A 22836-nucleotide genomic window follows, 5' to 3' on the forward strand; every position below is an offset into this window, starting at 1 on the left:
ATTATGTGCCAAAATTCAATACAATACACACATCGAAAAACAATACAAAAATGCGTTGTTTTTCAAAGTCGGTCAGGAATATTTGTGTCGAAGTAAAAACAATACAACCATATTGTATTTCAGTGTGTGTATTGTATTTACAATATACAATGTATTGTATTTCGATGTGCGGTTTCGGCACAGGTAACTTCGTGATGGTGGGAGTAGTTGGATAAATCTCCAACCAATCAGAGCAACGAAACACTATTGCTTTGGAGAAGCCTACAAAAATGATTGTAGCTTTCCTCTCGGAGACCCGCACTTCCTCAATTACTCTTCTGAGAGTAAGAGCAGTCGGGGCAGTGGGTCGTTTTAACGGGAGCTAAACTAGAATGGAGAATTAAGACAACTCCTACCCTCCACTAGTCTGGGGGTCCACCTGGGCAAGTGGTAGGCTAGTAGGCCGCTACGCTCTCTAGACGCCCTACCCTACCTAGGGACACAGGGTAGTGAATCTGCTGCCTGGCAGTGAAGGCCCAGGCAGGCTGAAGGCTTTGGGTCAACACCCAGACAGGAAGGATGCTGCTGCCTTGCAGAACGGGCTCTGGACCGGACCACCCCTGACAGAACCGTGAGGCTGAAGGAGTTGTGACCCAGCTTAGGCTACTTCAGCAATCAACAAGATCAATTAAGACAAAGGTTTATTACAGGAAGAATACAAGGGAATCAATAATTACTACAAGGGATTAATACAAGGGAATACAAATATTATAAATTAAATGTTGGCGCAGCCAAATAAATGATTAAATAGACCAATCATAATCTGTTGCCCCTTGTTGCTGGCCATCTCCATCACAAAAGACACCAAGCACCCCAGCTACCACCTGTTCGCACCATCTCACCGGAGAGAAGGAAGATGGCTGAGCATCAGGACCAAGAAGGAGAGGTTCCACAACAGCTTGTTTCCTGATGCGGTCCGCAAGCTCAACCGCCAACAGCAGCAGTCGACTGACACTGAGGACACCCCCTGGACAGAACCCCCCCCCCCCCCCCCCCCCCGACCCATTATCACCCCCCACCACCCCTCTGCCTGGACAGAACCCCCCCCCCCCCCGACCCATTATCACCCCCAACACCCCTCTGCCTGGACAGAACCCCCCCCCCCCCGACCCATTATCACCCCCAACACCCCTCTGCCTGGACAGAACCCCCCCCCCCCCGACCCATTATCACCCCCAACACCCCTCTGCCTGGACAGAACCCCCCCCCCCCCCCCGACCCATTATCACCCCCCACCACCCCTCTGCCTGGACAGAACCCCCCCCCCCCCCGACCCATTATCACTCCCAACACCCCTCTGCCTGGACAGAACCACCCCCCCCCCCCCCGACCCATTATCACTCCCAACACCCCTCTGCCTGGACAGAACCCCCCCCCCCCCCCCGACCCATTATCACCCCCCACCACCCCTCTGCCTGGACAGAACCCCCCCCCCCCCCGACCCATTATCACTCCCAACACCCCTCTGCCTGGACAGAACCACCCCCCCCCCCCCCGACCCATTATCACTCCCAACACCCCTCTGCCTGGACAGAACCCCCCCCCCCCCCCAGACCCATTATCACCCCCCACCACCCCTCTGCCTGGACAGTTAACCCCCCCGCGACTGGGCTGTTCTGACGGAGCAGTCTCTCAATCCCACTCCCCTTCCTTACTGACACCCGCCTCACTGCTGCCCAACCACTCATCACTGGACACTTTGAGCACCTTGTCTATACAATAGACAACAACAGACTCTGCACTACTGTACACTTGAAGTAACACTATGCACAACTTGAACCATTGAACACTTTGCACAACTATGTACTTGAACGTTATTTAACTGCGCTGCCTTGTGGACAGAGACATAGTCATCCATGATCGGATGGGTTAAGTAGATGAGAATGATACTGATAGACTGATACACTACGGATAGAATAGTAAGTTGCCAGTTTAGGAACCTTTGAATGTCTAGCTGTGTACCTAGGACTGAAATAAGGAACTGATAAGATACTGTAAGGACAAACGATTACACAAATTCAAATGTACATGTACCCGTACCTGTTACACATGGCGAATAAACCTTTCATTCTATTGCACTGTTAACAGCTCTATTTGAACTGTTGTATAAAGGTAGCCTATATTCAGTATAACAGCACACCCTGTCGTGTGATAGGCTACTGCTGTAGACTGACACTGAAGACCCCCCCTGGACAGACCCCTCCCCCCACGACCAGTATCTCCCCCACCCCCCCTCTGCGCTGCTCAAGCTGTTGTGGAACCTCTCCTTCGCGGTCCTGATGCTCAGCCATCTGCCGTCTTGAAAAACAAAGCATTTTTGTATTGATTTTATTGTTACACGTATTGTATGTGTATAGTATTTCAATGTGTGTATTGTATTTAATTTTGGCACAAATCACCCTCTATACCTTTTAGCCCTGTTGGCTATTTTAGATATCCAGTGGACGCGATGTTTCGGCTGACCTGAGACGAGGCGAGCGAGAACTTCCCTCGGTTTGAATTGTTTTCATTGTGCGCACAGCAGAGATGCTGAATCTAGCTAGGCTCCTTGGACACTTCTCCAAAGGCTCTAGGTCCTTCACTCCCCTTCATACGAGTGACATGAGATAAGAGAAGAGCGTGGTCATCGTATCTGTCCGCTCACCCCCTGTCGACATACAGTGAGCAGCTTGGACTGAATCTTCTGGACAGTGCTAACATCTGGCTCTGGCTAGCATTAGCTGCCTTGCTGTTTGGGTGGCTAGAGCAGAGCATCCAAAACTCCCCAAAACTCAAATTAGCGTTCAAATTGTGACACTACGGAAATGACTTCAGTAGCCTATCTGGCCATTGTAGCGATCAGGGCTGCCTCTTCTCACGCTCACACGCCACACATTCTCACGCGGAGAAATGACCACCCCTACATACTACAGACCCATAGCCAGGGAGAAATGACCAACCCCTACATACTACAGGCCCGTAGCCAGGGGGGGATCGGGTGGATCGAACGAACCCCGCCTCACGACCAAAGGTGCAGAATTCAGGGCAAAAGTCAACCCCCCCACACCCCCCTGTCAACAACTCACGCGACAATCACAATAAAAATGATAAATACCCCCCGTCAACAACTCGCCCGACAATAAAATTAACGGGGAAGGGGATAAATCTCAGCCAGAGAGAGAGAGGAGGAGGAGGAAGAGCCAGAGAGAGAGGAGGAGGAGGAGGAGGAGGAGGAGCCAGAGAGAGAGAGAGGAGGAGGATGAGCCAGAGAGAGAGGAGGAGGAGGAGGAGCCAGAGAGAGAGAGAGGAGGAGGATGAGCCAGAGAGAGAGAGGAGGATGAGGATGAGCCAGAGAGAGAGAGGAGGATGAGGATGAGCCAGAGAGAGCGAGAGGAGGAGCAAGAGCCAGAGAGAGCGAGAGGAGGAGGATGAGCCAGAGAGAGAGAGGAGGAGGAGGATGAGCCAGAGAGAGAGAGAGGAGTATGGCCCTGTGACCCCCACCCAGGTATGATCCCAAACCCAGCCTTACAGGCCCTGTGACCCCCACCCAGGTATGATCCCCAACCCAGCCTATCAGGCCCTGTGACCCCCACCCAGGTATGATCCTCAACCCAGCCTATCAGGCCCTGTGACCCCCACCCAGGTATGATCCCCAACCTAACAGGCCCTGTGACCCCCCACCCAGATGCTGTAAGATCCTGGCAGCCAGCGGGGAGGCCAGGGTGTTCAAGATCCGCGACAGAGACGACATGGTGAGGAAGGTGATCGAGCCCATGGCCTCCGAGGGTCTGAGGACCATCTGCCTGGCCTACAGGGACTTCCCCCCAGGGGAGGGGGAGCCCGACTGGGACAACGAGAACAACATCCTCAGCAGCCTCACCTGCATCTGCGTGGTGGGCATCGAAGACCCCGTCAGGCCTGAGGTAGCTCATCATATCCAATTCAACTTGATTTATAGAGCGCATTTCATACACAGAGTAGGTATGGATACAAGAGGGAATCTTCATCTGCGATGGGAAAGAGGGAATACAGTCAGAAAAACAGACGCAACATTACTATACATTAGACCCTAACAGCATATCATCACTATCACGTATGGCCTAAAGAACAGTCTTAGCCATTATGCCAATTCTCTACCCGTTTAACCAAAGTAACCGTGTAATTATTTGCTTTGCCAGGCATGTTGGAATGATATGCTAACTCACCAGTGGTGAGAGGCAAAATCAGTTGAAAAATTTGAAGTAAACACTGCTTTTTGTTGACAGGCGTCTTGAGTAAAATAAGAAAAGTGATAATTCAGAGGAAGTGTACAGACTGCATATGTGAAAGGCAGGTTAAGGACAGTCACACTGGACTCTCTTCCCTTGCGCTCTACAGGTCCCTGACGCCATTAAGAAGTGCCAGCGAGCTGGCATCACCGTACGCATGGTGACCGGCGACAACATCAACACGGCGCGCGCCATCGCCACCAAGTGCGGCATCATCCATCCTGGAGACGACTTCCTCTGCATCGAGGGCAAGGAGTTCAACCGACGGATTCACAACGAACAGGGAGAGGTAGGACTCTACACTGAAGCAATAGCTCATGAGAGGGTGTGGTACGGTATATGGCCAATATACCATGGGTTGTGCTGCGTTCATTGACCAGCGCAACCCACGGTATATTGCCCATATACCCCAACCTTCGAGTGAGTTATTGCTTTTATACAACGGTTCCATCACCGGGAAACATTTATGAGATAAATACCTAGTATTTCAGTGGCTTGATGTCGATTTTAGTTAACTCCGCCAAGAAAGGTAGTTCATAAAACTATGACGTTGCTATGGAGTTTCAAAACGACGAACAATAATCCCTAGCAACCAAATCTAATACTCCTGACCAACCTAGCTAGCCATGAACGAAGTGTAGCCTACCTTGGCTGTGCAACTGCAAGTTGCAAAAGTGGTTTGCATCCTTTTTTCTTTAGGAGAAACCGTAATGTAACCAACAGACGGTGACACAATGGAACTAACGTTTTTACAGGCAGTAATAATTGGTGCAGTGATATTTCACATAGAACGATAAAGAGGCTTTGCCCGTGGTATATTGTGAATATACAATGGCTTTTAACCAATCAGATTTGGAGGTCGAAACTACCCGTTGTATAATGATACACACCCAACTAGGAGAGGTAGGACTCTACAATGATACACACCCAACTAGGAGAGGAAGGACTCTACACTGATACACACCCAACTAGGAGAGGAAGGACTCTACACTGATACACACCCAACTAGGAGAGGTAGGACTCTACACTGATACACACCCAACTAGGAGAGGAAGGACTATACACTGATACACACCCAACTAGGAGAGGTAGGACTCTACACTGATACACACCCAACTAGGAGAGGAAGGACTCTACACTGATACACACCCAACTAGGAGAGGTAGGACTCTACACTGATACACACCCAACTAGGAGAGGTAGGACTATACACTGATACACACCCAACTAGGAGAGGAAGGACTCTACACTGATACACACCCAACTAGGAGAGGAAGGACTATACACTGATACACACCCAACTAGGAGAGGTAGGACTCTACACTGATACACACCCAACTAGGAGAGGAAGGACTCTACACTGATACACACCCAACTAGGAGAGGAAGGACTATACACTGATACACACCCAACTAGGAGAGGTAGGACTCTACACTGATACACACCCAACTAGGAGAGGAAGGACTCTACACTGATACACACCCAACTAGGAGAGGTAGGACTATACACTGATACACACCCAACTAAATCTTAATGAAAATAAGATTGAGATCATTTATGTTTAGTCATGACCCCTTAGACCAGGGGTGTCAAACTCAAATACACAGTGGGCCAAAATGTAAAACTTGAACAACGTCGCGGGCCAATATTGAACAAATGAAAATTTTAATATGGACCCAAACAAGTTTTGCTTTAACATTGAATATGCACTTATCACTTTCGCTTTTGGTGCGCATCAATGGTGTGCACTATTATGTGAATACGCCCTCAGACACAAGTGTTGGTGCTCCATCTGCTCAGTAGAGAAGCTTGTAAAACCCTGACTGTCCTACAGCCAGGCAGACAGACAGACAGCCGGCATGCAGACAGACAGCCAGGCAGACAGGCAGGCAGACAGGCCGGCAAGAAGGCAGACAGGATTGAATGAACAGGAACAGAGCAAACACAGCGGCCGGCTAGGTCAACACAGGTGTCTCTATCACAGTGAGACGTTACATAACGTAAAGCTTCTGTTTTCTGCCTTTCTTTTCGCCATTTTTAAGAAGGGGTAACACGGTTACAGTTGTAGTATGAGATTGCTATGACTACTGTCACAGAAGAGAGGGCGTTCTGGGTCCTGTCTTGATTGACGCGCCAAAACAACAGCAGAGCATTATGGGATTTGTAGTATTAGCGGTGAATGCGCTGTATAATACTGGCGGGCCAGCTCTACTAGTCATTTGGTATTGCCTCGCGGGCCAAATATAATTACACTGCGGGCCAAATTTGGCCCGCGGGCCAGAGTTTGACACCCCTGCCTTAGACTGTACCACTGGTTTGTTGGGGCCCCTTCTCCCCAAATGTCCGTTATTCAGTCAAAAATCTGTCCCAAAGACTCGGCTGAAGAGTAGAGGAGACTGAGCCTTTAGGGGGGCGGCCCCCAGGCTCTGGAGCAGTCTGCTCTGGCACATTAGGTCTGCCCAGCCCCTAGGCCCCCAGGCTCTGGAGCAGTCTGCCCTGGCACATTAGGTCTGCCCAGACCATAGAGATGTTTAAGTCTTCTTTAAAGACGCACCTGTTCTCCCAGGCCTTCAACTCAGGTTGAGCTGGACACCCGATGGCCCCTGTATTGTACTGTATTTTATATTGCTTATTGTGTATTGTAGTGTTCTGTTGCGTGTTTGTTGCTCTGGAGCCGTACAGCACTTTGGTCAACTTAGGTTGTTTTAAATGTGCTTTATAAATAAAATTTACAGATACACAACGAACAGGGGGAGGTAGGACTCTACACTGATACACACCCAACTAGGACAGATAGGACTCTACATTCCTCTCAAAACCTGCATTTTTCCCAATCACTTATTAGGCTGCGGATCTAAAACCCAGAAACGTTTGTTTTTCAGATTGAACAGGAGCGCCTTGATAAGATCTGGCCCAAACTCCGCGTGCTCGCCAGATCCTCGCCGACTGATAAGCACACTCTAGTCAAAGGTATGTATAGTGCTCTTGACATCTCGTCTTTTCGGGGAGGTACAGATCCACATTTAAGTCTTGAAAGATCCTGAAGCTTGGGGAAATGTTGGCTGTTGTTTACAGGTATCATTGATAGCACTGTACTAGACCAACGGCAAGTGGTGGCGGTGACAGGAGACGGAACCAATGACGGGCCTGCCTTGAAGAAAGCCGATGTTGGATTTGCCATGGTATGATACCCGATATCGCTCCATACATTTACAGTAACACCACAGAAATCTCATTGAACTCACTCACTGTCATTGTTACATGAAAAATGGTTTTGTTCAGGCTGACGTTGGAAATAAGAATTTATTATTAGCTGGCCTGCCTGGTTAAATAAAGGTTAAACAAGATAAAGGTTAAATAAAAATGTAAGTTTTGTTGTTCCCGACCCGATGAAATCGGTGTCCGTTAGTTCATCCATCACACATCACCAGAGCCATTCAAGTGACCTGGTCAGTAAGTAAGTAAGTAGTCCAGTGACCTGGTACCCACAGTACATTTTCCCATTGCCAATTACATTTTGCTTTGTACATAAAAAAAACTAAGCTTGTTGTCTCAGTGAAAGTAGAGTCTGTTCTACTCAGGAGGCTGTCTACTCTCAAAACCAGGGCTTCAGAGTCGAGCTTGATGTGTTTAGTAGCTCTTTTGGTGCTTGTTCTCAATGTTAGGATTCTCATAGGTTAGTATCAAGGTTAGGTGCGTTGTGGATAGTTATTATTAGTTATAGCTGTTATATTTCACAACATGACGCTTCTTTGGTTGGATCATGTTGGATACATTAGAAAGAGGATGGCTCGGTCATATACTGTGTGTATCCAACCGTGAAGTTATAAGTCATTCCCTCAGGTCGTGAGTCTGTGGGGAACAATCGTCTACTATGCACAACTACAAGTTCTGAGTATATAACTCAAGTTCTGAGTATATAACTCAAGTTCTGAGTATACGGACACTGTATCGCACACACGAGTCAGAATGAACGTTGCTGGAAAGCATGAGGGAATAACACCCAAAGTTGAGGAGTAATCACAGAGGTGCCCCAATAGGCCATTTTCACAGCGGCCATTTTGATGGTCATAGCAGGGTAAACACAGGTGCAACTGATCAAATTCAGGTCCGGTTCTGTTCAGTGTGTCACAGCCAGTTCAGTGAGCCAGCATGCACAACATCAGGGCTCTGTTATTTGAGAAAATTCCCAAAGGCGGCCGTGTCCCTGGATGAACGTCAGGAGGAGCAGTCCTGACCTCTGGTTGTCCCTCTACCAAAGAATAGTCCTGTGGCTCTCATGTTGGCATGACAACTCCCATCAATGACACATGAGGATGATTGATTGGAGCTCAGATTAAGGCTACTGAGGTAACTTTATAACACATCTAGATGGCCATCACTACATGGCCAGCTAGACTAGATCATGTCATGGGGGATGGTGTTAGGGGTGTCCCATTGGAACTCATTCAGGTTATTGGCCAATCACAAGTGGTTGGTGGAGTGGAGTAGGCTTGCGGTTTGTAGTTGGTGATCTGAGGTCTTTCCAGACAGAGGACGAGTTCCCTTCTGAGAACTGGTGTTGAAGTTTCTCAGTCATTAAGCATCTCTCACCACCGTGATCAGCCTGAACACATTCATCCTCACAGTAGCTAACAAATCACATCCAATCGCAACATTTTGTCCATTGCAAAAAAAATGGAATACATGATGTATTTTGTAGTATGAAAACATCATATAATATGAAAAACATGTCAATATTGTAAATACAGAAATCATCAGCACACAAACCATAATTGGCAGTTTCTTATTAAAGCTTGATAGGTGTATGAACCTGCAACATTTAAAATATACACATGCGTGTATATATAGATTCACATGCATACATATATACATACACCTGCGTACACATACACATGCGCACATATACAAACACATGCGTACATTCAGAGAAGAAGATTCACCTGTTCCCACGGCTTCATTGCTACAAAAGCGCGACGCATCATTGGTGGGGGACAACATGTTCACTGTGCTCTTTTTATTATGTCTTATAAGGGTGTTAGAGAGTTACAAAACAAGAGAGAAAGACAGAAAGATACATGGTATTTAATTTATGGGAGGATGTCTAAACTCTGTCTAAAATTAGCAATCCCTGGCGCATTTTAATGTAAAATCCCATCAATATTTCCTGACTAGTCCAGACCTCTGGTTGTCCCTCTACCAGAGAATAGTGCTGTGGCTGTCATGTTGGCATGACAACTCCCATCAATCAGATGTGAGGATGATTGATTGGAGCTCAGATTAAGGCTAAGGGTACTGACGTATCATAACACATCTAGCTAAGCTGGCCAAGTCAAGAGCCCATCTGATCACTAGATCACTTGGACTGGACCGGCTCTGTCGCCCTACTGTGCCTAACCGGCCTGATGCCACGTCCCTACAGGGCATCGCGGGCACAGACGTGGCCAAGGAGGCGTCAGACATCATCCTGACGGATGATAACTTCTCCAGCATCGTGAAGGCCGTGATGTGGGGGAGGAACGTCTACGACAGCATCTCCAAGTTCTTGCAGTTCCAGCTCACCGTCAACATGGTGGCCGTCATCGTGGCGTTCACCGGGGCCTGCATCACCCAGGTGAGGCCTTCCTGTCCGCCCACAGCTGCACTGTCTGACAGAAACATGATAGAGCCTGAAGTTGAGGGCAGTATCATCTGGTATGTATTCTGTGTAGCTGGAGAGCTGAGCTCTGATTGGTGGTTGATGACATCAGGTGAGGGGTTGATGACATCTGCTGAAGGATTGGTGTTCCTGTGAAGTATCAAAATCATCAGCGTAAATCAAATAAATGCAGTTTAATGTTGTTCATTAATCTTTAAGTATTTGGTCTCAGTATTATTTATATATTTTTGTTTGATTGTAACAAGAACTTGCAGTATCTTTGGTTCACAAATGAATACTAGATAATGCAACATTTATAACACGATTAAATGAAACTAAAATCTGATTCAGTCCCCTGGCAAAAAGTGTTTTTAGTTCTTGCAATACCGCCTATAAGGTCTTTGACAATACCCAGTCTTCAAGACTTACACGTCAGTATCTTCCTGCAGGGATTTGTTAGATGGGGAGGGGGCAGGGTGGTTTTCAGGGTCAAGCAGGGGTCGCTTCCTTGGCGGACGCGCAGGCTTACATCTGGTGCCATCTGCTGGTATAGGGTCTGGATATAGCTCGGTGGGTCCATCCCCGCCAACAAAATGCTGTGAGATAGAAAAAAATATTTCAACCTGCTTGCTATATGGTGTTAAACAGGCACACATGGCAAATAGGCAGTTAGACACTGTTTTCTTCAAGTAGCAGAGTGCTGCTAGTAAAGACCTTCTAATGAAACCCCTTATGTAAGAAGTGCATAACTTTTTACTCAGAGTAGGCTAGTGTTACTGCCGCAGGCATGACAGTGAAGAGAAAGTCAAAGTGTGTCACAGATTGTAGCTGATGCACTCGGGTTGCTGTTCTCATTAGCCAACGTTAGCTCAGTTGTTACATCAACCAGACAAGTTCCAATTCCTAATTTCCATGGGTGTTGTATTTAAGCAATAAACCACTGGAGGCCGTGTGTTGTGTTGTAGTGATTTTATAACAGCTAGGGGGCCGTTGTTAAAACCCCCTAGCTGTTATAAAATCACTATAACACACAGCCTCGAGTGGTTTATTGCTTTTATACAACGGTTACTACAGCTATTAGTGTAAAATAAACACACAGCAATGTAAAATATTAACATTTATTCAAAACGAAGCATCATTCCCTCAATTCCGCCGAGCAAAATAGTTCCCCTAACAAATGGGTTGACAGGCAACAGATGCATTGGATGGAATGTTATTTTGAAAAAAACATAATAATAGGCCCACAATGCATTGGATCAAATGGGAGGCGCATTAATACTGAAAATGGAATGATATGCGGTCCCAGGTGTGTGTTAAACGTAAACCTATTTATTATCATTCATTTATCATCATAAAATTAGGCTACATTTTTAATACAGTGAACTAAATGTACGTCGTTTCACTTATGGAATAAATAGAATCAGGATCGAAAGTGTTGTTTATTATTGATTGGTTATTGTCAATCAATCAGTGTATCAGTCAATCAATGATAAAAGCAGTCAAAATACATATAACAGAGTAGCCTAAAAAGAAAATGGAGAGGTGAGGTCATTCCAGTCCCATGAACACAACTGATTGAAGGGAGTAGGTTTGTCTCAATGGACGAGTTCAGGTGAGACAACCTGATGAAAGTGGAGTAAAAGTGTCCAGTCGGCAAAAGGCTGAATAGCAGACAACACGCAAGAAACCGATGACTTGTAGACCTTATCTCTCGCCAATATTTGGGTTGTTCTTGCAATTTCGTTAGCTTACAAAAATGTTGGGCTGTAATTGAAAGTGAGGGGTCAGAAATGTAAACTGAGGGGTCAATCTGTTCTGGAGTTGACTGTGGTAGGGGAGGGGAGATACGATGAGCTGGCTAGCTAACGCTCGGCTAGACATCCATCTATCTATCTATCTATCCATCTATCTATCTATCCATCTATCTATCTATCCATCTATCTATCCATCTATCCATCCATCTATCTATCTATCCATCTATCCATCCATCTATCTATCTATCTATCTACAGTATCTACAGTATCTACAGTATCTATCTATCTATCTATCTATCTATCTACAGTATCTATCTATCTATCTATCTATCTATCTATCTATCTATCCATCTATAAGATAACAAGTGATGCCTTCTGTTTAACTCAAATGTTACAGAATGGCATAAATAGTATGCAGCCTACTGAAGCCTATGTTTCTCTTGCTTACCTTTGAGCACACAGCCTTGTGCTTGTTGATGTTGCTCACATTCAGGTGTGTGTGGGGCCTTCCGCAAGCCTTAATCCACTTTAAACACTTCTCCAACTGTGTTTTAGGCTTTGGAAAGTTGATCAAGCGGGATCCCTGTAGTCTCTCTGGATATCTCTGGTCGCCATTGCACAATCCCCAAGCGCACCTGAGAACCATGTTCTATTAAAGTGGGATATGTTTGTGGGACGTCTTCTTCTTCTTTGGGCTTGTTGGCTGATTGCAATCTTAAGCTTAGAAGGTGCATACCGCCACCTAGTGTACCGGAGTATGCATACATGTCACGGTCTACATAAGAACTTGAGTTGGGGAAACATAATAGATAGACCTACCTAAATTCTGTTATACAACTGTGTATCTCTCAAAAAATGTACAATGGCTCTCTGAGCACTACCCATCCCTTTCCCTATAGACTATAGGGAACTATTAGTATAGTATAGCCTACTATATATAGTATAGACTATAATATAGTTCCCAACAGACTCCACTCTCTCCCTGCAGCTACAATCCTCAGCTTAAGATGCTCCCTGCTTTTTCCTAGATAACTACATAATTGCAGATGAGTTGTGTGAATTTTGAAACCCCTTAGTTGCTTCTAATGTCAATGTTGCGATATTGCTAACCATTTCTGAACAATTCCAAAATGCGTATTGTGTTGGCCTTCGTTTCTGCACAGTACCATGTCAAGGGCCTCTGTCTCCCTCTGTCTATAACCTCCTACCCCCCCACCTCTCCTGCGTCTCTGACCCGTCTCTCTCCGCTCCTCGCCCCTGCTCCAGGACTCTCCCCTGAAGGCGGTGCAGATGCTGTGGGTGAACCTGATCATGGACACGTTCGCCTCCCTGGCGCTGGCCACCGAGCCCCCCTCCGAGGCCCTGCTCCTCAGGAAGCCCTACGGACGCAACAAGCCCCTCATCTCCCGCACCATGATGAAGAACATCCTGGGCCACGCCGTCTACCAGCTCACCATCATCTTCACCCTGCTCTTCGCCGGTGAGCGCCGCACGCTGCCTTCAACCTCTGCCTGGACATTTTAATACTGAGTAGAAATTGTTTTGTGTTCCAGATTGACTTCATTGAATTTAGCTTGCAAGACTACAAGCTACAGTAAACAAAGTCTTGTGTTTGAAACAAACACTGTTTCCTCTCAGACCTGCTAGTCTAGACCAGTGGTTCCCAAAGTGGGGGCCAGGACCATGGGGGGTCGTGGGACGGGGATGGGGGGATGATGAGGTGGAAGGTTGCGAGGTCATAAAAATGATTCAAAATAGCCTATTAATCATAACTGCTCTGAAAGATATTTATTTAATTTAAATGTACAACAATACAGCAGCTGCTATTGTAAAATAATACAATAAATTGTGTTCTTTTGTCATTGTTATGCCTATAAGTGCGTGAGTGTAACTCCCCAGCTTTGAGTCATTTTTCAATACTATCCATGAAGCTAGCGCCCGGTGACAAGGTCATTTCCTGTAACGCAGGCGAGCAGATCTTTGACATCGACAGCGGCCGGTATGCCCCCCTCCACGCCCCGCCCTCCGAGCACTACACCATCGTCTTCAACACCTTCGTCATGATGCAGCTCTTCAACGAGATCAACGCTCGCAAGATCCACGGCGAGAGGAACGTCTTCGAAGGCATCTTCAACAACCTCATCTTCTGCTCCATCGTGTTCGGGACCTTCATCATCCAGGTGAGCTGAGATGATCTAGGCAATCAATGCTGATTGGCTAGATTGTTTTCTTATCTGGCACAAACTGATCTCTATAGAGAGGGTCCAGACTGATCCAGACTATGAGGAAATACAAACAGCTACGTTGGGAGGGTTTAGGTGTGATGACAGCGAGGAGTGGTTGAAGTTAGCGCGTGATACAGTAGATGGTGATACACAGATGGTTCATCCAATCACCTGCCAAGTATTTTTGAAAGTGCCTTCCCTTTTCCAAACTGTTTCCAACGGAGAGTTCCCAGATGGTTATACACCAGGTTAGCATTCTGGTTCATTCAGGGACATTCACTGTCATTCTTTTGTAAAAGGACATTTTTTGACTTTAACAGCTACATACAATACAAATGGATGACATGTAGCATATTACACCAGTTAAATAACTAAATCATTTTTTGTTAATAATAATTTGATAATTAAAGAACTGTCAAATGGCCAACTAAACTGCACATCATCCTGTAACCTGATGTAAGCCCATGTGAACCACTGTGATTGTGTATTTGTTTGCCAGATTGTTATTGTGCAGTTTGGAGGGAAGCCCTTCAGCTGTGTCAGCCTGTCCTGTGCCCAGTGGCTGTGGTGTGTGTTCCTGGGTTTTGGCTGTCTTCTATGGGGGCAGGTGAGCTTGACACTCCAATCTCCAATCTATTCACTTTGTGTATTTTCATATCTATTAAAGTACATTTAATTTTGGGGCAGAAGACATTTTCTGAGATGTATTTCCACTGTGACAGGAGGAATATTGTTTGAAAATAGCTCCAGCTCGTAACCTAGGCATCCTTTGGTGACCCAGGAAAGCAGAAATTTGCAGAAATTCTGCAAAAATAAATAATGAAAAATCTCTCTTGGCCCAGCTGGTCACCACCATCCCCACCAGCCGTCTGAAGTTCCTGAAGACCGCCGGCCACGGCACCCAGCAGGAGGAGATCCCCGAGGAGGAGCTGGAGGAGATGGAGGACATGGACGAGATCGACCACGCAGAGATGGAGCTGAGGAGGGGCCAGGTGCTCTGGTGCCGCGGCCTCAACAGGATCCAGACTCAGGTAGGAACACAACCCTGCGAAGAACGTCGTCCTGACGTACAGAATCAGGTAGGAACACGACCCTGCGAAGAACGTCGTCCTGACGTACAGAATCAGGTAGGAACACGACCCTGCGAAGAACGTCGTTCTGACGTACAGAATCAGGTAGGAACACGACCCTGCGAAGAACATCGTTCTGACGTACAGACTCAGGTAGGAACACAAGTCTGTGTAGAACGTCGTCCTGACGTACAGAATCAGGTAGGAACACGACCCTGCGAAGAACGTCGTCCTGACGTACAGACTCAGGTAGGAACACGAGTCTGTGTAGAACGTTGTCCTGACGTTCAGACTCCGGTACGAACACGACCCTGCATGGGCAGAACATTGCATTGGAGTTCATCCCACAAAGTATGTATGGTCATGAGGTTTCCATACATTACAGGGGATCAAATTGTTTTGATTTGAACTTGGTTCATGTTGGTGCTTGCAAGTTGTCTAAAAGAAAGGCCCCTTGTTAGACCCTTGTTAGAAGGCCATATGAGTCTCTTTTATTAAGGAATCTATTCTTAAACTACATTTCCCTTTTTGTTAGACTGGATTGTGACGTGTTTCTTTGTCAACCTAGATCCGTGTGGTCAACGCCTTCCGAGACACCATGTCCCCCTATGAGGGTCTGGAGACCCCCGAGTCCCGCAACTCCATCCACAACTTCATGAGCCACCCGGAGTTCCGGATAGAGGACTCCGAGTCCCAGATCCCCCACATCGACGACACAGAGGGCGAGGACGATCCTCCCACCAAACGCAACGCCGAGGTCCCGCCCCCTCTGTCCCTGCTCTCCGCTGTCCCCGCGCTTCCGACCGCGCCCAACCAGAACAATAACGCCGTGGACATGATCATCCCCCTCCACAAGGACTCAAAGACCGGCACGCTGCCCCACAATGCTGCTGGGCTCCCTCCATGCCCCGGGAGCCCGTTGCACAGCCTGGAGACCTCCCTCTGAGATGCCCCAGGTCCTAGAGACCTCCCTCTGAGATGCCCCAGGTCCTAGAGACCTCCCTCTGAGATGCCCCAGGTCCTAGAGACCTTCCGCTGAGATGCCCCAGGTCCTAGAGACCTTCCGCTGAGATGCCCCAGGTCCTAGAGACCTTCCGCTGAGATGCCCCAGGTCCTAGAGACCTTCCGCTGAGATGCCCCAGGTCCTAGAGACCTTCCGCTGAGATGCCCCAGGTTCTAGAGACCTTCCGCTGAGATGCCCCAGGTTCTAGAGACCTTCCGCTGAGATGCCCCAGGTTCTAGAGACGTCCCGTTGAGCTGCCCCAGGTCCTACAGACCTACGTATGAGATGTTCCGGGGTTCTAGACACCCCAGTACTAGAAGTTACCCACCAAACCCACTAAACTCAATGCAGTTGGCGAAGAAGAGGGCCTTCGGAGGTTTGGCTCAGACTGGACTTGAGGACACCAAACATTTCAGGGACCTCTTCAGTTTTTATGTTTATGCTTAATATGTGTTTGACCCCTAGAAATATGATTTTATTTTTGGGCATTTGTATCAAGTTAGTTAGGTCTGGAGACCTGGGGTAAAGTAATAATTTAAAAGGATTTTAATAGTATTGAAAGGAAGGCAGGTTTGATTGCCTCATAGCTGCATATCTGCAGTTCCTTTATAGTAAAAACAATGCAGTGGCTATTTATTTATTTATTTGACCCATTTGATGCAGATCTGTTTACAAGTTTGGGCTAGTTTTTCAAATGTTGGTAAAAGACCTACCCAACACAAAGCATGATGCAAAGGTACTGTGAAATAGTAAATATTGTATTAGATATTGAAATTGTACATATTGTATTAGATATCGCTGCATTTTAGAAAGAAAAGCTTATTTTGAAACAACTATTTTGCCTGCAAGTTCTTTATGGTATTTATGTTTCCAGCTAGAGTGCGTAGAAATCTGTAGCAAGAAGTGAATGGGGTTCACAAGATAGAACAGACAGACAGCAGGAGAACATCCACTAATGCCCAGACTGCTTCTTTACTCCGCTAATATTCTCCCTTCTCAACTACTTCCAAAGCTACATGTGATGTTCAGTAGAAAGCAAGGGTGATCAGGGTTAGGGTTAGGATCAGGGTTAGGGTCAGGGTTAGGGTTAGGGTTAGGGTCAGGGTCAGGGTTAGGGTTAGGGTCAGGGTCAGGGTTAGGGTTAGGGTTAGGGTCAGGGTCAGGGTTAGGGTTAGTCTCAGTGTCTCAGTGGTTTGGTGGTTTCGCGTGCTCACATGCATTCATGCTGACCACCACTTCTCATTAATGTTGTACAGTCCAGCCAAGCAAAGCTCCATTATACAGTACAGCCAAGCTAAGCTCCACAATGACTTAATGTATAGTCAGATAACTTTAAGTGTGGCCGGAAACTAATGTTATTGTTCCAGTTGTGTAAAGCGAACGCATTGTCATGGGTTTATGTTTAGGATTTTGTCAAGGTTGTTGTTATTGGTTCAGAAATCACGTTGCTGTAATTACATTTGTTGAATGATAACAAGGGGAGATATTTTGCAAAGTATGATCATTGGGTGAGCCTGCTAACTTATATGTATGATAAACAAAAACAATATATCATTGAGTAAGTGATGACACGGACCGGAAAGGGATGCATATCTTTTTCATGAACTTTGATGTATGCAACTGAAAGATCTGAGGTAGCTGGCCAACATATTGATACTGCTTTTTGAAATACCTCATGGGAAATGTAGACACAGGAATACTGTATTGCACTAAATCTTCTTTAGGGGCACTGGATACTGTGTAATGTATATAGCTTTGTACTTCATATTTTTATAGAAAGGCCCAGGCTTTCATCCCAAATCAAAAATCTGAGCTTTATGGGTTAGGTCAGGGTTGAAATGCATTAAAACAGATATTTTTTTTGGCAAGCGTACAGTACAACAAAATTATCATCACTGTCATAATGTGTTTACTAAGTAAATTGTTTGTCAACAAGATAGTAGGGTTCATTATCAGTGGGTGCAATTCAAACAAATCCAGAATCCTGGAAACATGGAATGGCACAAAAAATGATAGGTGCCTGAACTGTGAAAAAATGCACTAGAGTGGTACAGTATGCTGTTAATGCTTCAAATGTTATTCATGTGATTATGGCTCTAATGTGAAGGTGGAGATGTGTCATGTCATGTTCCAGGTCAATGTCTTATTGCTTGATCGCATATTCACAATAGATTTTTCTTGTTTTACAATTTCAAACCGCATCTTATGATAGAGTGAAAAAATGATTAGGAGGAAAAAAGAAGAGTCTGGTAGTTTCTCTGTAGTGTCATTCCTGACCTGGGAATGAATGTTCATATATCTCTTTATGGACTATTCTTTTTTTCTATCACTGTCTGGTAACAAAGTAGCCTAAGGTAATGTAACTTAATGTCTGTTTATCTTCAGCAGTGTAATAATGTGGTCGATATTAATTTTTGAAACTTGTTGAGTAATGTGTATGGTTTTTGAAAATAAAAAATGAATATTTAGTTTACTAAGTGCGATTGATGTCTTATTTTTACCCTTCTCTGGTGCCTGGGGTGTGTGGTGACAGCTTATTTGACAAAAGCCTTTGGCCTAATAATCCAAGTGTGTTGAATCAAAAATACACCCAGATTTTACAGGCTCATAATTTACATTACACATTACATTCTTTCAAATAAAGTCACTGAAAGCTACTTAGGGTGATAAGTTAGTAGAAAATAACATAATTGACTCTTGCCTATACAATAGACAATAATAAATGACTCTATACAACTGTAGTCTATACTTGAATTTTGGCACATTTGGTATTCCATACTGTACAACTGTATACTTGAATTGAATTGTAGGTCATAGTCATCCATGATTGGATGGATTAAGTAGATGAAGTTCAATTTGATAGACCACAGATAGTAAACTGCCAGATTCTGAATCTAGTTGTGTACCCAGGACCTGGAATGAGGAATTGATTAGTGCTGAAAAGATATAAGGAAGTGATAACAAGAGTGTACCTGTAACTTTACTGGTTATATAGGGCAAAATAAACTTTCTATTCTATTTCTATTCTATAAAACAAAATGTAACATTTCACATCAAATGTTCACACATGATATTATCGTCCATTCATTTTTCACAACTTAAATCAGACCAACGTGTACTTTGTGGTTTGTATCATTTAAAAAGGCCATGAAAATAATTTCCTGAAATGCTCAGGTCACATGATCATGTTGTGAAACGTTTCCAAGCAATGAAGAAGCCCGCCTGGCGTGTTGGTTGAGGTGGGGGAGCCCCCCCTGAGGTTGAAGAAGCACGCCTGGCGTGTTGGTTGAGGTGGGGGAGCCCCCCCTGAGGTTGAAGAAGCACGCCTGGCGTGTTGGTTGAGGTGGGGGAGCCCCCCCTGAGGTTGAAGAAGCACGCCTGGCGTGTTGGTTGAGGTGGGGGAACCCCCTGAGGTTGAAGAAGCACGTCTGGCGTGTTGGTTGAGGTGGGGGGAGCCCCCCCTGAGGTTGAAGAATCACGCCTGGCGTGTTGGTTGAGGTGGGGGAGCCCCCCCTGAGGTTGAAGAAGCACGCCTGGCGTGTTGGTTGAGGTGGGGGAGCCCCCCCTGAGGTTGAAGAAGCACGCCTGGCGTGTTGGTTGAGGTGGGGGAGCCCCCCCTGAGGTTGAAAAAGCACGCCTGGCGTGTTGGTTGAGGTGGGGGAGCCCCCCCTGAGGTTGAAGAAGCACGCCTGGCGTGTTGGTTGAGGTGGGGGAGCCCCCCCTGAGGTTGAAGAAGCACGCCTGGCGTGTTGGTTGAGGTGGGGGGAGCCCCCCCTGAGGTTGAAGAAGCACGCCTGGCGTGTTGGTTGAGTGGGGGGAGCCCCCCCTGAGGTTGAAGAAGCACGCCTGGCGTGTTGGTTGAGGTGGGGGAGCCCCCCCTGAGGTTGCGGCGAGTTAAGCTGGCTCTGCGTTATATTGCGAAGGCTGTTGGCCAGGGGCCTGGTCACCCAGGGAAGGTTGTTGGCCAGGGGCCTGGTCACCCAGGGAAGGTTGTTGGCCAGGGGCCTGGTCACCCAGGGAAGGTTGTTGGCCAGGGGCCTGGTCACCCAGGGAAGGTTGTTGGCCAGGTGCCTGGTCACCCAGGGAAGGTTGTTGGCCAGGGGCCTGGTCACCCAGGGAAGGTTGTTGGCCAGGGGCCTGGTCACCCAGGGAAGGTTGTTGGCCAGGTGCCTGGTCACCCAGGGAAGGTTGTTGGCCAGGGCCCTGGTCACCCAGGGAAGGTTGTTGGCCAGGGGCCTGGTCACCCAGGGAAGGCTGTTGACCAGGGGCCTGGTCACCCAGGGAAGGCGTTGGCCAGGGGCCTGGTCACCCAGGGAAGGTTGTTGGCCAGGGGCCTGGTCACCCAGGGAAGGTTGTTGGCCAGGGGCCTGGTCACCCAGGGAAGGTTGTTGGCCAGGGGCCTGGTCACCCAGGGAAGGTTGTTGGCCAGGGGCCTGGTCACCCAGGGAAGGCTGTTGGCCAGGGGCCTGGTCACCCAGGGAAGGCTGTTGGCCAGGGGCCTGGTCACCCAGGGAAGGTTGTTGGCCAGGGGCCTGGTCACCCAGGGAAGGCGTTGGCCAGGGGCCTGGTCACCCAGGGAAGGCTGTTGGCCAGGGGCCTGGTCACCCAGGGAAGGTTGTTGGCCAGGGGCCTGGTCACCCAGGGAAGGTTGTTAGCCAGGGGCCTGGTCACCCAGGGAAGGCGTTGGTGGAGGGGTGCTGTGAGTGGGGGAGTAGTAGGAGAGGGAAGTGGAGTTTTGTGAACCGGGTCTGGATGGAGGAGGCGGGGCTTGTCCTGGGTGTGGTGGCGCCGGTGGTGGTCTGGCCGTGTGTGCCCCCGTGGCTCTTGCCTACGCCGGAGGTGGACGTCTCCCTGCTGGGGTCGGTGAGGGTGGGGGGAGGGGGTGAGGGCCCGGCTGGGCTAATGAGGGAAAGGTTGCGGAGTGTGTGGGCGGCTCATTTGCAGATCTTCACAGATGGTTCGGTGGACCCCCGGAGTGGGAAGGCTGGTTTTGCCGTCCATATCCCCCAGTTGCGTTTTACCGAGGGCAGGCGGCTGCCTGACGGGCTGTCGGTGTTCACTGCTGAGGTGATGGCGCTGGTGTGGGCGCTGGTGTGGGCGCTGGACTGGGGTGTGGGCGCTGGACTGGGTTGAGCGTGCGCGCCCGCAGCGGGGGGTTGTGTGTTCCGACTCAGCGGCTGCCCTGGGGGGCCTGAGCGGGGGTTCACGGGTTAGGCCCGATCTCATCCTGGAACTGGTGATGGCTCTGTACTGGGTGGAGAGGGTGGGGGGTAGGGTAGGGCTCTGTACTGGGTGGAGAGGGAGGGGTGTAGGGTAGGGCTCTGTACTGGGTGGAGAGGGTGGGGCTCTGTACTGGGTGGAGAGGGTGGGGGGTAGGGTGGGGCTCTGTACTGGGTGGAGAGGGTGGGGGGTAGGGTAGGGCTCTGTACTGGGTGGAGAGGGAGGGGGGTAGGGTAGGGCTCTGTACTGGGTGGAGAGGGAGGGGTGTAGGGTAGGGCTCTGTACTGGGTGGAGAGGGTGGGGGGTAGGGTAGGGCTCTGTACTGGGTGGAGAGGGTGGGGGGTAGGGCTCTGTACTGGGTGGAGAGGGTGGGGGGTAGGGTGGGGTTTATGTGGGACCCGGCTCATGTGAGGGTGGAGGGGAATGAGGCTGTGGATGCAGCTGCTAAGGGGGCTTTAGGGCAGGAGGTGGTAGTTGTGGATCTGGGGGTAGCTGAGTGGAGAGGTGGGATAAGGGGGGGGGGGGATGGAGAGGTGGCAGGCTGAGTGGGAGGTGGGATACGGGGGGTGCTGATGGAGAGGTGGCAGGCTGAGTGGGAGGTGGAGGCGAGAGGGAGGCATTTCCATGGGATCCAGGGGAGTGTTAGGGGGGAGAGGGGCGCCCTGGGGAGGGGTAGGAGGGAACAGGTCATGATGACCAGGCTTCGGCTTGGTCATTGTGGCCTGGCCTGGGACCTGGCCCGGATGGGGAAACATGTGGATGGTCTGTGTAGCTGTGGGGGGAGGGAGACGGGGAGGCATGTCATGTTGGAGTGCGGGAGGTACAGGAGGGAGAGGGCTGATATGTTTGCTCCTGTGGTGAGGGTGGGGGAGCCAGTTGTGTCTCTGAGGGTCCTGTTGGGCCATGGGAGTCACCGGTATGAGGCGGGGAGGGCGGTGGCAAGCTTTACGTTCGCTACTGGCCTACATCTTAGAGTGTGAGGGTCTGGGAGGGGTGTAGTACCGTGTCTGGCCAGGGAAAGGCAGCAATACGCCACGTCGGTGTCTAGCCTGCCGGAAACCAAAAGCAGAAGAAGAAGCACGCCTGGGTCACATGACCAGAGATTTGAAATGAGTGAACGCGATGTTTGTGAAGAGGATTTTGAACGTTTGACTTGTTTGACTTCGATTTAGCAACGGATTTAAAGTTTTGAAATATATTACTTCACTGGTATACCACGGTATGTACTCCATACATATAGTTAAAGCATTATACACGCCACTATAAAGTGTCTATTCTGAGTTGACAAGATAGCCAGCTAGGGGCTAACGTGGCTAGGTAGCTAGGCGACATACAAGTGAACTGTTATCGCGCTAGTTGGCACTAAGGGTAGAAAAGTGAACTGTTATCGCGATAGTTAGCACTAAGGGTAGAAAAGTTAACTGTTATCGCGATAGTTCGCACTAAGGGTAGAAAATTATGTATTTTTACAACATGGCTAACAATCTGACTACAAGGTTTGCTCTTCTTACCAGCTGCTAGTCAACATATTTGTGATACACTATAGCTAGTAGTGCAATAGCCATGTGTAGCTAGCTAGTTTAACCGTAGGTAATGTGTTTGCATGTCTCTGATAGAATATGTTCTTTACGGTATTTCTT

At 48.1% G+C, this 22836-nt stretch overlaps 1 protein-coding gene across 2 annotated transcripts in view; it reads left to right on the plus strand.

Moving 5' to 3' along the window:
• Positions 1–15919, plus strand: part of LOC311321181 (plasma membrane calcium-transporting ATPase 1-like) — a gene marked incomplete at both ends in the record, with an annotated part of 48982 nt that extends 33063 nt beyond the window's left edge. For both annotated transcript variants that reach the window (XM_084453116.1, XM_084453117.1), the window contains 10 exons: positions 3704–3941; positions 4396–4575; positions 7169–7256; positions 7362–7468; positions 9709–9900; positions 12945–13158; positions 13647–13858; positions 14403–14510; positions 14746–14934; positions 15542–15919. In XM_084453116.1, the coding sequence (XP_084309242.1) occupies positions 3704–3941; positions 4396–4575; positions 7169–7256; positions 7362–7468; positions 9709–9900; positions 12945–13158; positions 13647–13858; positions 14403–14510; positions 14746–14934; positions 15542–15919 (1906 nt within the window). The remainder of the gene's footprint in view (positions 1–3703; positions 3942–4395; positions 4576–7168; positions 7257–7361; positions 7469–9708; positions 9901–12944; positions 13159–13646; positions 13859–14402; positions 14511–14745; positions 14935–15541) is intronic.
• Between the last annotated feature and the right edge of the window lie 6917 nt (positions 15920–22836).

This window comes from Borostomias antarcticus (genome assembly GCF_949987555.1).
Source record: "Borostomias antarcticus genome assembly, chromosome: 18".
Taxonomy (NCBI): domain Eukaryota; kingdom Metazoa; phylum Chordata; class Actinopteri; order Stomiiformes; family Stomiidae; genus Borostomias; species Borostomias antarcticus.